The sequence below is a fragment of the Eleutherodactylus coqui genome, chromosome 4 (assembly GCF_035609145.1).
Source record: "Eleutherodactylus coqui strain aEleCoq1 chromosome 4, aEleCoq1.hap1, whole genome shotgun sequence".
Taxonomy (NCBI): Eukaryota; Metazoa; Chordata; class Amphibia; order Anura; family Eleutherodactylidae; genus Eleutherodactylus; species Eleutherodactylus coqui.
The window spans coordinates 175634681-175652529 of NC_089840.1; the positions used below are offsets into that span (position 1 = coordinate 175634681).

A 17849-nucleotide genomic window follows, 5' to 3' on the forward strand; every position below is an offset into this window, starting at 1 on the left:
TAGTGGCCAGAATGCATGTAACGCGAGGGTCACGAGAAAGGCATCCTAACATGAAGTCAGCCATGTGTGCCAGGGTACCTGTATGCAACTCATGGCTGTCCTCACTCGGAAGATCACTTTCAGGATCCTCCTCCTCCTCCTCCTCCTCCTCCTCCTCCTCCTCCTCCTCCTCCTCCTCTGGCCATACACGCTGAAAGGATGACAGGCAAGCAGCATCTGTACCCTCAGCAGTGGGCCAAGCTGTCTCTTCCCCCTCCTCCTCATGCTCCTCCCCCTCCTCCTCCTCCTCTGGCCATACACGCTGAAAGGATGACAGGCAAGCAGCATCTGTACCCTCAGCACTGGGCCAAGCTGTCTCTTCCCCCTCCTCCTCATGCTCCTCCCCCTCCTCCTCAACGCGCTGAGATATAGACATGAGGGTGCTCTGACTATCCAGCGACATACTGTCTTCCCCCGCCTCCGTTTCCGATTGCAAAGCGTCTGCCTTTATGCTTTGCAGGGAACTTCTCAAGAGGCATAGCAGAGGAATGGTGACGCTAATGATTGCAGCATCCCCGCTCAGCATCTGGGTAGACTCCTCAAAGATTCCAAGGACCTGGCAGATGGCTGCCAACCAGGCCCACTCTTCTGTAAATAATTGAGGAGGCTGACTCCCTCTACGCCGCCCATGTTGGAGTTGGTATTCCGCAATAGCTGTACGCTGCTCATAGAGCCTGGCCAACATGTGGAGCGTAGAGTTCCACTGTGTGGGCACGTCGCACAGCAATCGGTGCACTGGCAGATGAAACCGATGTTGCAGGGTCCGCAGGGTGGCAGCGTCCGTCTTGGAGTTGCGGAAATGTGCGCAGAGCAGGCGCACCTTTCCGAGCAGGTCTGACAAGTGGGGGTAGCTTTTCAGAAAGCGCTGAACCACCAAATTAAAGACATGGGCCAGGCATGGCACGTGCGTGAGGCTGCCGAGCTGCAGAGCCGCCACCAGGTTACGGCCGTTGTCACACACGACCATGCCCGGTTGGAGGCTCAGCGGCGCAAGCCAGCGGTCGGTCTTCTCTGTCAGACCCTGCAGCAGTTCGTGGGCCGTCTGACTCTTCTCTCCTAAGCTGAGTAGTTTCAGCACGGCCTGCTGATGCTTGGCCACCGCTGTGCTGCCATGCCGCGCGACACCGACTGCTGGCGACGTGCTGCTGCTGACACATCTTGATTGCGAGACAGAGGTTGCGTAGGAGGAGGAGGGTGGTTTAGTGGAGGAAGCATACACCGCCGCAGATACCACCACCGAGCTGGGGCACGCAATTCGGGGGGTGGGTAGGACGTGAGCGGTCCCAGGCTCTGACTCTGTCCCAGCCTGCACTAAATTCACCCAATGTGCCGTCAGGGAGATATAGTGGCCCTGCCCGCCTGTGCTTGTCCACGTGTCTGTTGTTAAGTGGACCTTGGCAGTAACCGCGTTGGTGAGGGCGCGTACAATGTTGCGGGAGACGTGGTTGTGCAGGGCTGGGACGGCACATCGGGAAAAGTAGTGGCAACTGGGAACCGAGTAGCGTGGGGCCGCCGCCGCCATCATACTTTGAGAAAGCCTACGTTTCCACAAGCCTATACGGCAGCATCTCCAGGCTGATCAATTTGGCAATGTGCACGTTTAACGCTTTAGCGTGCGGGTGCGTGGCGGCGTACTTGCGCTCGCGCTCAAACAGTGGCGCTAGCGACGGCTGGACGCTGCGCTGAGAGACATTGCTGGATGGGGCCGAGGACAGCGGAGGTGAGGGTGTGGGTGCAGGCCAGGAGACGGTAGTGCCTGTGTCCTCATAGGGGGGTTGGATCTCAGTGGCAGGTTGGGGCACAGGGGGAGAGGCTATGGTGCAAACCGGAGGCGGTGAACGGCCTTCGTCTCACCTTGTGGGGTGCTTGGCCATCATATGCCTGCGCATGCTGGTGGTGGTGCCTCCCCAGCTGATCTTGGCGCGACAAAGGTTGCACACCACTGTTCGTCGGTCGTCAGGCGTCTCTGTGAAAAACTGCCACACCGTAGAGCACCTTGACCTCTACAGGGTGGCATGGCGCGAGGGGGCGCTTTGGGAAACAGTTGGTGGATTATTCGGTCTGGCCCTGCCTCTACCCCTGGCCACCGCACTGGCTCGGCCTGTGTCCACACCCTGACTTGGGCCTCCGCGTCCTCGCCCGCGTCCACGTCCTCTAGGCCTACCCCTACCCCTCAGCATGCTGTATTACCAGTAGTGCAGAAACACAACGCTGTAATTAAATGTGCCGCTTATTGGCCTGTGGTTGGAGGCTGACTTCGCTTACGGAACGCCAGGAAATAATTTTGCGCAAGTCTGCTGTAACACTTAGCTGGCTGCGTATGAATTTGGAGAACTACTACACCCAGCAGAGACCCAGAACACTGAGGACACTTACAGGCAGCCCAAATAGATTTTTTCCCACAAATTTTTTGCAAAGGCCCACTGCCTATATTCAATCAATAATATGTCTTCTGTCCCTGCCTAAGCACTTCTGGCCCTAGGGTATGTCACAGAACTGCAGAGTGTTGCACTGTGAACTGCAACACAGCGGTGATTTCAGAGCCCAGACAGAGCCAGGAAATAATTTTGCGCAAGCCTGCTGTAACACTTAGCTGGCTGCGTATGAATTTGGAGAACTACTACACCCAGCAGAGACCCAGAACACTGAGGACATTCACAGGCAGCCCAAATAGATTTTTTCCCACAAATTTTTTTGCAAAGGCCCACTGCCTATATTCAATCAATAATATGTCTTCTGTCCCTGCCTAAGCACTTCTGGCCCTAGGGTATGTCACAGAACTGCAAAGTGTTGCACTGTGAACTGCAACACAGCGGTGATTTCAGAGCCCAGACAGAGCCAGGAAATAATTTTGCGCAAGCCTGCTGTAACACTTAGCTGGCTGCGTATGAATTTGGAGAACTACTACACCCAGCAGAGACCCAGAACACTGAGGACACTCACAGGCAGCCCAAATAGATTTTCCCACAATTTTTTTTGCAAAGGCCCACTGCCTATATTCAATCAATAATATGTCTTCTGTCCCTGCCTAAGCACTTCTGGCCCTAGGGTATGTCACAGAACTGCAGAGTGTTGCACTGTGAACTGCAACACAGCGGTGATTTCAGAGCCCAGACAGAGCCAGGAAATAATTTTGCGCAAGCCTGCTGTAACACTTAGCTAGCTGCGTATGAATTTGGAGAACTACTACACCCAGCAGAGACCCAGAACACTGAGGACACTCACAGGCAGCCCAAATAGATTTTTTCCCACAAAAATTTTTTAGCAAAGGCCCACTGCCTATATTCAATCAATAATATGTCTTCTGTCCCTGCCTAAGCACTTCTGGCCCTAGGGTATGTCACAGAACTGCAGAGTGTTGCACTGTGAACTGCAACACAGCGGTGATTTCAGAGCCCAGACAGAGCCAGGAAATAATTTTGCACAAGCCTGCTGTAACACTTAGCTGGCTGCGTATGAATTTGGAGAACTACTACACCCAGCAGAGACCCAGAACACTGAGGACACTTACAGGCAGCCCAAATAGATTTTCCCACAATTTTTTTTGCAAAGGCCCACTGCCTATATTCAATCAATAATATGTCTTCTGTCCCTGCCTAAGCACTTCTGGCCCTAGGGTATATCACAGAACTGCAGAGTGTTGCACTGTGAACTGCAACACAGCGGTGATTTCAGAGCCCAGACTGAGCCAGGAAATAATTTTGCGCAAGCCTGCTGTAACACTTAGCTGGCTGTGTATGAATTTGGAGAACTACTACACCCAGCAGAGACCCAGAACACTGAGGACACTCACAGGCAGCCCAAATACATTTTTTCCCACAAATTTTTTTGCAAAGGCCCACTGCCTATATTCAATCAATAATATGTCTTCTGTCCCTGCCTAAGCACTTCTGGCCCTGGAGTATTACTGCAGGGCGCAATGCTCTGCACGGCCGATATACCAAAAAAAAAAAAAAGTGCAACACTGCAAAAAGCAGCCTCCACAGTACTGCACACGGTTAGATGTGGCCCTAAGAAGGACCGTTGGGGTTCTTGAAGCCTAAAATACTCCTTACGCTCTCCCTATAGCAGCTCCAACAAGATAGCACTGTCCCTGATCTCTGTCAGAATGCATCTGTGGCGAGCCGCGGGAGGGGCCGATTTTTATACTCGGGTGACACCTGATCTCGCCAGCCACTCACTGCAGGGGGGTGGTATAGGGCTTGAACGTCGCAGGGGGAAGTTGTAATGCCTTCCCTGTCTTTCAATTGGCCAGAAAAGCGCGCTAACGTCTCAGAGATGAAAGTGAAAGTAACCCGAACATCGCGTGGTACTCGTTACGAGTAACGAGCATCTCGAACACGCTAATACTCGCACGAGTATCAAGCTCGGACGAGTACGTTCGCTCATCTCTAGTGGTAAACTATCCCTAAGCAGTTCCTCTATGAATTTCTTCATCCACATACTACTCAAAAACAATTTTGATATTAGGTATTATATCCTTCTTTCTCCGCCCCAAATATTTTATATATAGGGTTAGACCCAGGGTCAATTGTTGAAGTGCAATAATTTTCTGTAATTAGACTTGATAAAAGTTCACACTTTTAACGTACAAATAAGTTTGATCAAATACAACTCCACAATTGCAGCAAGTGTCTTGAATTATCTACCGGATTCTGGCACTCGCCAACCACATCAGACTTGACATTCTCTTCATGCTATGTGCCTTTACTTTTCCAAGTTTCCAGGCATAGCTGATTGCAACTTGTGCCTTAACTTTGCCATTGGTTAGCTGGCACTTGTTGTTCCACATGGAGTTTACACTCTAGTATCATCCATGAACCGCTGTAACCTTCCACTCCAATCCCACTACTTTTTATCCAGAATGTCCCGACAGTCCACAGCATCCAGCCTCTTTACTTGATGATTTATTCCCACCACTTTCTGTCTACCATCTTTTCTTCATATTCAGTCATGAGACCCATGGTAACAGTCTCTTGTAATTCGGCAAATTACTGTTTCTATTTGTTTCTTTCATCTTGAAGTTGAATTTCAATTCAGCAAAGAATGCAGTCTTTTTCCATCCACAGAAACCAAACTTGCATATGTCTGTGTATCTTTCTCCTCAACAGAGATAGCGTTTGGTCCTTCAAATTCCACAGCAGCAACTTTTTGTCAAACCTCAATCTTTCAAGTGATTTGTGGGAATCTCTACCTATCTACAGGTTCTGCACTTTGGCAGAAGTTCCCATCTAATCAACTTCTTATGTGCTGAAAATATGCAGTAGATGAATACTGCCCCATAATTGTGTTTTTTTAGGAGAAATTAAAATAGACTTACAGGCCTTTGTCCTGGCACTGCCCATCATCAACCATTTGCAATTTTCAATGCTGGTGTCTTTGGACTCCCTCAGGCACCAAGACTGATGTGCAACTGCTACCTCTGCACCCCTTAAAACTATGCCCCTGCTTCAGAGGTTATTGAGCAGACTCATAGCACAGAGGCACCACATGATTTGACTTTTCATGTATTTAACGATAATATCATCATTTTAAAAAGGAAGCAGAAAGAGGCAGAAATTGAAAAGAAGTTTCGAGATGTCTTGGCCAAAGAAAAAGCAAGAATAGTTGCTGAAAAATGGAAAGTTGAGATTGAGGATCGGAAAGCAGCAAAATTATTGGAAAATAAGTTTCAGGAAGAATTAAAGGTAGGCATAATTACAATTGTTTTCGCTATTACTAAGATTGGGGGAGTTTTATCAAAGCTTTGAAATTAAGTAATCTTTACTAACTTCTCATATTTCCAAAATGTACTTGCTACTTTAAACTTTGTGACACATAGACATCATTAGTGAGGGCTAGTTAGTGCACTATGACAGTTATATATGTTACAGTGATCTCACAGGCACTACCACTATCCCTGAAGGATCATTGGCACAATCACAGCTGATACATATACCTGGGCTCCTGACGCAACTGTAAAAACTGGAGATGACTGCTTTCCTACCAGTTTAAACCCTTAGATGCCTCACTCAATAGCAAAGGCATCTAAATGATTAGATAGAGAGAGAGAGCTCCCTCTGTCATGCCATCGCAACCTCCCTTAATGTGATCTTGGGGTGTTAGTGGGTCGTTATGGCAGCCAGAAACTTCACCTTGATCTCTGGCTCTGCCATCTATGGATGGCTATTAGGAGAGGCAGGGTCTAACAAGCTGCCTGTCATTGTAGTACTGACAAACAGGCATAACATACTGCACTACATAAAGTAGTGCAGTGTAATAGATAAGATAAAGGATTGCTGATTCAAGTTCTCTTGTGGGACTAATACATACTATATGTTTAAAAAAATGTTTTTAAAGTGAGAAAAAAACATGTTATTAAAAAACCAAAAGCATCACCATTTTAACAATAAAACATACAAAAACAAACAAAAAATATACTTATTTGATATTGTCAGATCCATAATATTGTGTCATAAAAATAATGTGTTATATATATTACACAGTGGATGCTATAGAAAAATGTTAAATATCCTACCTGCTGTTTTTGCTTCCCGAAACACAAAAAATTATTAAACAATTTGAGTCTACCCCAAAAGGGTACCAAAGAAAGCTACTGCTTGTCCTATAAAAAATCCCCCACCATCCTGTTTACAAAAATATAAGAAATCAATATCATTTTTTAAAGTGATTTTTGTTACAAAAGTAGTGTGTGTATGTATATGTGTGTATATATATATATATATATATATATATATATGTATATATATATATATATATATGTATATATATATATATATATATATATATATATATATTTATTTTTTTTTTTGTTTTTCTTTTTTCTTTTTTTATATATATATTTATCCTCTCTCTCTCTCTAAATATATATATATATATATATATATATATATTTAGAGAGAGAGAGAGTCTAGTGTGCAGAGGAGCCTGCAGGGGGGGTTAAACAGGCATTCTGGTACCTGCAGAAAAAGAGAAAACACCTGGGTATGTCAGGAAGTAAGATAAAACATCAGTTCCTGTCACACTCAGGAGATAGAAAGCTGGCTGCCAGCCAAAGAGGTGGTAGAGGAGCTATGTCAGGGAATTTGAGCCTGAGGTCCAGTGTGGACCAATAAGGGCCTGTCTTGCCATTCTAGAAAGAGGAAGATGCCCTCTAAATGCCCTAGGCAGGATTAGTGATGGGGACCCTGTGGGTTTGTGTACCCTGTACCGCATGATATGCTGCTTATGTTGCTGTGCTTATAAATAAATGCTGCCAGGCACCAGAATTTTAAAGAAATCCAAGTGTCTGGAACTGTTTCTACATGTGTTCTGCCCATGTCTGAACCGAGTAGTCAGCGATCCGCAGGCCAGTAACCCTACTTGCCACATATAGTAGAGAATGCGCTGGCACAAACAGAATGGCAAACAAAGCTGCACAGAGAAAGTGGCGTACATGTGGATGTCCGCTGGGAGCAGTGCTGCAGGCAGCATGCATAGGGCCAGGAGGCCAAAAATTGTGGTTTCTGTGAGGCAACGAAAAGTTAGCAGGTGGCAGTTAAAGGGCCAGGAGGCCAAATGTGCAGTTGCTTTAGGGGCAATGAAGGTTCAAGCAGAAGACTTCGGTAAAGCAAGTTTGGGGACTTGTTGCTATTAATACATTTGTTTTTGGGACTGTGCACTCAAGATGGCAGTGGTTGTGGAAAAGTCCTAAAAGAGCATTGATGGGGTTCTGTGCAGGATGGCACACTAAGAACTGACACAAAGGTGGTACAAGGGTTGCATGATATAATGTTTTCTGTACAGGATGACAGTGAATGTCACACAGTGTGCATGGACAGTTAATAAAGATCTGTCTAAGAACTGTATTGCTGACAATATGTTGCATAAAATTTCATTAACCCTGAAGTGTCATGTGTGGGGGTTTGTGGGATGTTTTTTTCTACATGACATGCCTAGAACTTATAGACATGTTCCGCAAATGAAGGCAGAGTGTGAACAGATTGCTATAAGGAGTTCAGCAAACGCCCTTATGGGAGTGAGTTCAGAGAGGCCTCTAGTAAAATAAAGGAGCAATAGTGAAGAAAAGGAATATAGTTTTATAAATGCAGAAATCCTAAAGAGAGGAGTTACCTCTAGTGTTTCCTGAGAAACTAAAATAATCGCTAGTAGCAACCAGAAGTCTGCTGGGATGTTAGGTAGGACTAAAAGTGCAAAAAAGAAAAAGAAAGGGAAGATGGCTTCTAGTAAGATAGAAGAGGTAGTAAGTGTAGGACCTGTGGTTCAGAAGGAAAAAGAAAGTGAAAAGTTACAAACAGCCACCGCATGTATGGAGGAGCTGCTGAAACAGCTAGTGCGAGAAAGACGTATCAGAGGCTTCCATTCTCTTCAGTGCACACCTGAAGAGAATGGAAGGTAAGAAAAATGTGTTCCTCAAGCAGAAGAGGATGCAAAAACTAAGAGAAACCTAGCAAAGCAGATTTCAACACTTTAGGCTCAGGTGTCAGATATGGACAAGCATTCAAAGCCTGATGAAGGGAGTGATATCCCCGAAAGCTTGCTTGCTGTAACATCATGCAGTTTTGTTAGCCATTAAAAGGTATCCTGTCTACAAGTTTACTTGGTTTCTTTCACTGAGAACAATCACACAGATATGGAAAAGAAAATGGAGAGGAATACTGCATGCCTGGATTCTGTTGAGCAGCAGCGGAGAGAAATTCAAAGAGAATCAGAAACTACAAATCAATGGTATAAAGAAAAAACAGCTGCCTGTGATAAACTTGAGAACCTTTCAGCAGTAATTAGAAGCTGCTACTGTGGAACTTGGCCATCAATGTCAGGTTGTGTCCAAACTGGAGAAGAAACAGAAGCTATTTTAATGGGGGTTTACTAAAGAGAAAGTCAGGTCTGCAAAATATGCCACTGAATGTAAGCAGGCTGAAGAAAGAGCTCGTGAGAAAGAGACTAACCTTGACACGCACCCTGAAAGTGGTACTAGGAGAAAACGCAGTGTTTCAAAGGTTCTCCGAGAAGTTATGCATAAAGATATAACACTTGTTATATCTTTATGCATAACTTCTCGGAGAGCCTTATGTCGGTTGTTTGAAAATAAGGTTCAGAGACTGTAGAGCTCTAGGACCCAGTTCAGACAGCCAGTAAAAGAAAAGGTCTTGTTGAATATTAAAAGGGACATAAAAACAGTAAAGTGTGCCAAAGTAGGCTTATAAAGTGACCTGGGCATGACAGGTGGACAGTTTGTGAAGACTGGCAAAGTCTTAAGGGAAGAAATCGCCTCTGTAAATGATAGTAAAGACACTGAGCAGCAGATGGAAGCTGAAAAATCCTCTAAAATGCAAGAGTCTAAAGAAAATACAGAAGGTGAGGCTGCTGAGGCTGTGGAAGCCACGGAAGCAGAGACTGGAGAAGAGGCCTCCGAAGTTACAGGTGAAGAAAGTCATGTAAAAAGTAGAAAAGAGTAGCAAAACTGATTCAGAAGCAGACTGTACATGAGGACCTGAAGAGAGGCTAGTTAAAGAGAAAGCGCCAGTTAGTGTTATAGAACAGGAAGAACTTGAGCCTGAGAAAGATGAGGTGGCAGCTAGGAAAATTCCAATGGTAAAGAGAGACCCCCCGAGCCTAGAGTTTTGACTTTGTAGCATCACATGAGACTTTGTAACGCCACAGAATCGTGGTATCGCTGCGAGAAAACACAGCAATATTGCATGGACCACCGATGCAATATTGTTGCGATTTTCTCATGCCAATATCATGTCACTCATGTGAAAGAGGCCTTAAAGTAAAAGTCCATGGCATAATTCTTTTAAAAACAATGGTGGAATTCCTAAATTTAATTCCTCCTGCCCAGAAAGGGTTATATATAAAGAATTAAGCAATATGTATTTATCTCAGATGAGTGAAACTGAGAAATGCAACTTGCCCCACAGAACAAGCCCGTACAGCTACATCAACGGGATATTAAAAGAATGTAAAACAATTGGAAAAAAACTCACTGTCCTGAAGGCCAAAATAAGCCTTGTCGTTAAGGGGTTAACACAATATGAATCCACTATTTTGCGTGTACAAATGGTCTGGTTGAATACTAAATGCACTGTCTATGATAAAATTATACGTGTATTGTGGCTGAACGATATGAAAGGCAGTATATAGTGCACTCTCAATAGTAATGTACTGTACTTGCCCCATCCCTTGACCTTTAGTAAATTACATTGAAAGGATATTGTCCCAGCTCAAGAACACTGACCAATCGATGCTCCACACTGTGACATGCTGGGATCTAAGTCGAATTCTGGATTTAACACTCTCTAAAATAAGAACTAATTTGCTCCCTGTATACAGCTTTTCATAACCAACGGAGTAGAACGTACATTCTTAATTAAAATTATGGATGCCAACATTTTGCAGTAATTATTTCTGCAAATGCAACAAAAAAAAAAGTTAAAGCTCATTTAAAGTTGCATGATTTGACATTGTAACCCTTTCATCTGTATAATGCAGATTATAATGGAATAACACATTGCCTTAACTATAACAAAAAGTAATGTAAATTAGCAATCTGCGCTTAATCCCTGTCCAGTTCCCTAACCAACCATCAAGAAGGTAGGAAGAGTGTGTGCTGTGCCTCATTTGTATTAATAAATTATAACTGTATCCTTCAATGTATTGTATTTAAGAACTATCAGAATGGGGTACCCTCCAGAGGAAATGATTCTGAGAGTCTACTATCAATTTATACAAAACACTTGCATGCCCATCTGCATGCTAAACTACTCTATTACCATTGCACACATCATGCAATATATTTAATACACACTATATTTGTGAATACTTTCTGAAAGAATTGTTTCTAGCAGAATGTGACTGGCTCTCAATCAACTTCAAATTGGATTGCATTCTGCTTGACCTTTTGAGTCCACCAAAACATCCTCTTGTGGACAAATCCAACCTTGCATGGAAATTTGAATACACTTTCCCACAATAGCATTTCCTAACTCTCAATTAGATTTGTCAAAATGAGCACATTTGTAAGAATCCAAAAGCTGGGACTCTCAACAATGTCCTGGACCATTGGGTTAAAGCTTCTTCACATGGGCATGATTTAGTCCAATAACGGGACAAAACTAAACCATTATTTCAATGCAATGGGCTGCCGGCGATCGCGGGATGAATTTTCGGGAAGGGCTTAAAAATATAAGCCCTTACCTGAAAATCATCCTAAAATGTGTAAAAAGTAAAAAGAAAATATACTCCCCTTGTCCCGGCAGAACGATGTTAGCCCATTGAATTCAATGGAGCTGGCAATACAGCCGGCTCGATTGAAAGCAATGGGCTGCCGGCGATCGCGGGATGAATTTTTGGGAAGGGCTTAAAAATATAAGCCCTTACCTGAAAATCATCCTAAAATGTGTAAAAAGTAAAAAAAAAATATACTCACCTTGTCCCGGCAGAACGATGTTAGCCCATTGAATTCAATGGAGCCGGCAATACAGCCGGCTCCATTGAAAGCAATGGGCTGCCAGCGAGCGTGGGATGAATTTTCGGGAAGGGCTTAAAAATATAAGCCCTTACCTGAAAAAGAAAGATTTTAGTGTAAAAAAGAATAAAAAATGCAGGCATTCTCTTCAATGGAGCCGCTGCTGCTGCCGGCGACTCCATTGAAGACAATGGTCTGCTGGCACACCTGAATTCTTTTTCAGGGAAGGGCTTTACATATAAGCCATTCCCTGGAAATGAATTAAAAGTGATTTAAAAAACAAAACAAATACTCACCTCCCTTCAGCTGCTGGGGCTCAGCTGCTGGGGCACAGCCGCGTTTTCTCCTGCTGTCCCCTGCACTGTGGTGCTGAACTGCTGTCATTCAGCTGAGAGCTGCGCTGAGCCAATCAGAGGCAACACTCACTCACCCATTCATGAATTCATGAATGGGTGTGAGTGAGATCTGCCTCTGATTGGCTCAGCGCTGAGCCAATCAGGGGCATGTCTGACTCACACCCCCTTCACATCCACTGCAGGCCGGCCGCGCTGAACTCCGTCTGCCGGGACAAGGTGAGTATATATATTTTTTTTATTTTTACACATTTCTGGATGAATTGCAGGGAAGGGCTTATATATTTAAGCCCTTCCCGACAATTCATCCCACGATCGCCGGCAGCCCATTGCTTTCAATGGAGCCGGCTGTATTGCTGGCTCCATTGAATTCAATGGGCTAACATCGTTCTGCCGGGACATGGTGAGTATATATTTTTTTTATTTTTACACATTTCTGGATGAATTGCAGGGAAGGGCTTATATATTTAAGCCCTTCCCGGCAATTCATCCCGCGATCACCGGCAGCCCATTGCTTTCAATGGAGCCGGCTGTATTGCCGGCTCCATTGAATTCAATGGTCAGTGCTCGTTTAATCGAGACGAGTACCGCGTGGTGCTCGTCTCGAGTAACGAGCATCTCGAGCACCCTAATACTCGAACGAGCATCAAGCTCGGACGAGTATGCTCGCTCATCTCTATTGATGACCTATCCTGAGGAAACCGCTGTTTTTTTTAACTCACGTGGAGTTTGAATGGCCCAATAAAAAGAAAACCCAGTTCATGCACACTATGCTCCATAGCGGTGAACGCAGGTGTTTTTGCCCTTATAGTGTACATTTAAAAGTCTGTAAATCATTTACTTGTGTTTTAAAAATGTTCAAATCTGTCATTTCATAAATAAAGTGTAACTTCACTTATAAAGAATGCTAGCTCTCCTGTCAAAAGTTTAGAGCTTGACAACAGGAGATGTTGGTGATAAGCATGGAGACACATTTATTGGACAAGAAATAATCATGTCCAAAGCCTCTGTGAAAACAGGAGATTTGTCCAAAAGGAGTTGTATAAGCAACTGACACTCCCTGCTTGCTCTGCAAGATCTCAGTTTTAAACTTCACTTACTTAAAATATCAGTCTTAAGTCCTACTTTAAAATCAGTGGTAGGTTTCTGATTGGCATTGTCAATGCTCCTAGGCACTTACTTATATCACTCTTATGAAGCTTCTAGTCAAGCTGCTGAGATTGGAAAACCCCTTTAAACATAATAGGTTCTTATTTGTATAAATACTTTATATCTGGCTATGAAATTTTAAAGTAAATACGACATTGTTTATAATAATACATATTTTCTTTGTTGATATTTTTTGACTAAAATCGTATCAATATTTTTTCTGTATTTTACATTTTGTGTCTGCTAAAATCCGTAATGTACTGAATACAATTCCCAGAGCTCCATGCCTTCATTAACGATTCAAAGTCTTGAATTATATGCAGAACACTTAACAAGCGTGCTTTAACCATGCTAAAATATTTAACACTCCACAAATCTCCCTCCTAAAATGATGAGTGGACCATATTTAAAGTCGGGAAAGTGTAGTTAAAAAAATGTCAAGTCCATTAAAGCGCATTTACTTTCCAGACTTATGCAAATGATTTCCTCACTATCAACCAAATGAAAACTATTTGTTTCACTTTAGTAATTATAATGACATAATATTTGACAATATGATTTCAAAATCCTTTAGCTCATAAAGAAGATTAAATAGCAAATTATTCTTCAAATTTATTTTCTGCTATAGTAAATAAATTCTTACAGTAATCTGTAAAACCCCAAATTATTCTCTTGGTTTATTCCTCTTGTTGGTAAACAAGGGTGTTAGCTTTTCTCCGTATGTATGGTTTCACACAAAATGTTTTTTTGGAGAAGCAGTGCAGTTTTTTTGTGACAATTTTTGATGTAGACTGTAGAGCCACAGTCAGAAGTGGATTCAAAAGGAATAGGAAATGTGAAGGAAGGTCTTATGATTATTCTGCTTGCTGGATCCACTTCTGTCTTTTTGTTAAATATTCCCTCCCAACACCTAAAGAAAGAAAACCATATCTGAAAGAACAGCATAACCCATTTCTTATTTATACCTCTGCATGCCCACCACTATCTCTAAGTTCACTGATTATCCTTGGGCTGTGGGCATGTCAGAGGGCTGTGTTCACATGACCATACAGTGCTGATAGGGGACAACATATTCCCACCACCCTTTGGTTCCATGAGCTTTTGAACTGCCGTAGTAATATATAATCTATATTCAAAACTGCATTCTTATTCCAATTACAGCTGAACTAAATGACTGCTGAATGATTCTGTGCATATACACAGAGCTGTCCTTTCCATGTCTCTGAGAGTCTTCATAGGTGACCAGACCAGGCGTTGCCACACTTGTGCCAGTTATGAGTGCCCTCATAGACCCCTACTACAATTACTGGAGAAAATAGTTAGAGATACACAAGCATGGCAAATATATATGTAACCTATTTAGACATGTACAATCTTTTGAAAGATGATCCTTGGAGGGGTTTTTTGATTAGGCAAAAATTAGTGGCAACGGGGATGGAATGAAATCTAAAAAAACTCCAAAAATTAATACCTCTCCGTGGAAGCACTACTCCCCCTGCTACTGCTACTGTCCTCCGGCCGTATACTTACATTTGCAGCAGTGATAACATGGTTTTGCTAGTAAAATAATCATTTCTGAATGTAGAAGAAGACAGCTAACTACTGTAAATGATAAAAAATGCTACCAGTAAAAGCATATCAGGACCTAACGTGGTGTTTTTTTTGGTTAAGTGAAATGAAGATGTCACAGCGGCTCTAATTATATTGAACATTTCATAAGTCTATTCTTCCTGGAATCATCTTTGCTTCATAACTTTGCTCCTTTTATAATTATGATCCTCAACCTTATTACCATGTGGGAACTCCTGAAATAAGTATACTTTAAGGGTAGGGAGGGCGAAGCTTCCTCCAAATTTTATATTTAGGCCTAAATTTCTTGTCAGTGCCCACAGCAATGAGGAGGTTGAGCTTATCATCTAAGTGACAACCCTTGCTTTTGCTATCTTTCAAGGCAGGGATGCTCAACTACTTTTAGTAAAGGTCCCCTTACCTAGGTCTGCAGTCAGGTCAAAGTCCGAGCTAAACACCAACAGTGAAAATGTTGTTTTAACAGCATTTCACAAACTTTGTAGAATAAAATCAGAGTTTTTTGACTATTTAAATTTCAAACTGGGAACAAGTATACAGCACAGGCCCATGAATAGTGACCTATACTTCACTCATTTACCTCCACCTTCTTTAAAAAGCATAGCGCCAGAACTAAGCTCATAACATAAATATAGAAATAGAACCAAGTTTACTACATAAAAACAATAACACAATGGAGTTTACTTCATTGCTGTGGTACTAAAACCAAGCTTACTACATGTATACGTTAGCAGAACAAAGCTCACTACATATTTTTGGTACCAGAGCCAAGCTTACCCAATAGATATGGTACCAGAGCAAAGGTTATTCCACTGAAAGGATAACGGACTCAGGTTTACTACAAAGATATGCTACCAGAACCAAGTTTACTAAATAGATACCATACCAGAACTTATATCATGTTTACTTCTGTCATTAGAACATCTAATATATTAACTAGCTGAGTAAAAACAAACAAACAAACAAATCCATTGGAAGCACCATATAGTTGACATACAATTATGTCCCCCTTTTTGTAGTATGTCTGAAAAAAATCAGAACACAATGTGAATCTATTCTAAGTTAGGCTCTGCATACAGCCCTGCTGAATATTTCTGCTTTTATGCATAGTTATAGCAGACAAAATTGAAAATAATAGTATGCTAATCCATTAAATGACACCAGCGGGGCCTGATGGAACTCATTGACTACAAAATGTTTTGTCAGGTTTCAGTCATTGTGTTTTCACTTTACTGTCATTTATGATGGCGCCCTGAGATGGACCCTCTTAATGGCAACGTGAATAACACCATATTAATATAAAAAATATCACCCAAACATTTATATGATTTCATACACATTTGTATACTTTTAACTATACGCATGCACACAGCAATATGTTTGAAATACACACAAAGTGGCACGGCTTACAAATGCACAGGCACACGGTGGCACATTTTTACAGTTAGAATATAAAAGCCCATGCACTTTCACTTATTTATCCACACAAAGGCATACATTTACATACATATATACATTTTCCCTACATCTTCATGATAGCACCACCCGAGGATTTCCGCCCCTTCTTTGGGACAGGAAATAATGTGAAAGTCCTTAAAATGGCATCTTCTATGTACCTTCTCCAGTTGTTTACGGCCCCTCAGAAGAGTGAGGTATTTCCTGGTCCTGGGAGTGATGTTCCTGTAGAGTTTTAGGTCTTTTTATTTGTCCCCACCAGACTCTTCTAGATTTGCCAGTGTCTTTGTGTGGCTAGTAGAGAGTGACTAGTAGAGAGGCATGGCGTAGCCCCCGGCAGCTCTCAGGTATGTGTCCTGTGGTACAGGGGGCTCCCAGCAGGTGTGGATAGGACTCTAGGAGTCCCCTAGTGACCAGAGAATTCCTAGGCACGTGGCATGCTGTCTGTAGTCTTCTGCGGTCTGTGGAAGGAGTGACCAGCATTTGACATTGGTGCACTGACTGTGTCACTTCCGCTGGAAGTGGTGTGGCAGCCATTTTGGAGACATCTAAATAGACTGAAAATCAGGGCTTTCAGTCCAGAGCAAGTGATAATTTCTTGGCTGCTTTCTAGCTTTTGAGCTTGTGGCGCTTATTTTTTTCTGATAATGGATCCTGTAGAAGTTTCCCTGTCAGACCTTGCTTGATCTGGGTCTGCCTCTACCCCAGTTATTAATATTTGTGCTCCATTTTGGCTCTTAAGTAGAGATGAGCGAGCACCAAAATGCTCGGGTGCTCGTTACTCGAGACGAACGTTTCGCAATGCTCGAGGGTTCGTTTCGAGTAACGAACCCCATTGAAGTCAATGGGCGACTCGAGCATTTTTGTATATCGCCGATGCTCGTTAAGGTTTTCATTTTTGAAAATCTGGGCAATTCAAGAAAGTGATGGGAACGACACAGCAACGGATAGGGCAGGCGAGGGGCTACATGTTGGGCTGCATCTCAAGCTCCCAGGTCCCACTATTAAGCCACAATAGCGGCAAGAGTGACCCCCCCTCCCAACAATTTTTACTTCTGAAAAACCCTCATTAGCAAGGCATACCTTAGCTAAGCACCACACTACCTCCAACAAAGCACAATCACTGCCTGTATGACACTCCGCTGCCACTTCTCCTGGGTTACATGCTGCCCACCCATGCTGTACAGAAGCAATGAGAAATCCAATCCTGTGCCACCTCCATCAGGAGCTGCACACGTCGGCATAGCAATGGGGAACCCATGTGCTACACACTATTCATTCTGTCAAGGTGTCTGCATGCCCCAGTCAGACCGGGGTTTTTTATAAATAGTCACAGGCAGGTACAATTCCGCAATGGGAATTCCGTGTGCACCCACAGCATGGATGGCTCCCTGGAACCCACCGGCTGTACATAAATGTATCCCATTGCATTGCCCATCACAGCTGAGGTAACATCAGGTTTAATGCAGGTGGGCTTCGGCCCACACTGCATGCCCCAGTCAGACTGGGGTTCTTTAGAAGTGGACACATGGAGTTACAACTCCGTGTGGACCCACAGCATGGGTGGGTCCCAGGAAGCCACCAGCGGTATATAAATATATCCCATTGCATTGCCCATCACAGCTGAGGTAACGTCAGGTTTAATGCAGGTGGGCTTCGGCCCACACTGCATACCCCAGTCTGACTGGGGTTCTTTAGAAGTGGACACATGGAGTTACAACTGCGTGTGGACCGACAGCATGGGTGGCTCCCTGGAACCCACCGGCGGTACATAAATATATCCCATTGCAGTGCCC

At 43.4% G+C, this 17849-nt stretch overlaps 1 protein-coding gene across 1 annotated transcript in view; it reads left to right on the forward strand.

Moving 5' to 3' along the window:
* SH2D4B (SH2 domain containing 4B) overlaps positions 1 to 17849 on the forward strand; it is a 224395-nt gene that overhangs the window by 78015 nt on the left and 128531 nt on the right. Inside the window, exon 3 of the mRNA XM_066601611.1 lies at positions 5579 to 5726. Coding sequence (XP_066457708.1) covers positions 5579 to 5726 — 148 coding nt within the window. The remainder of the gene's footprint in view (positions 1 to 5578; positions 5727 to 17849) is intronic.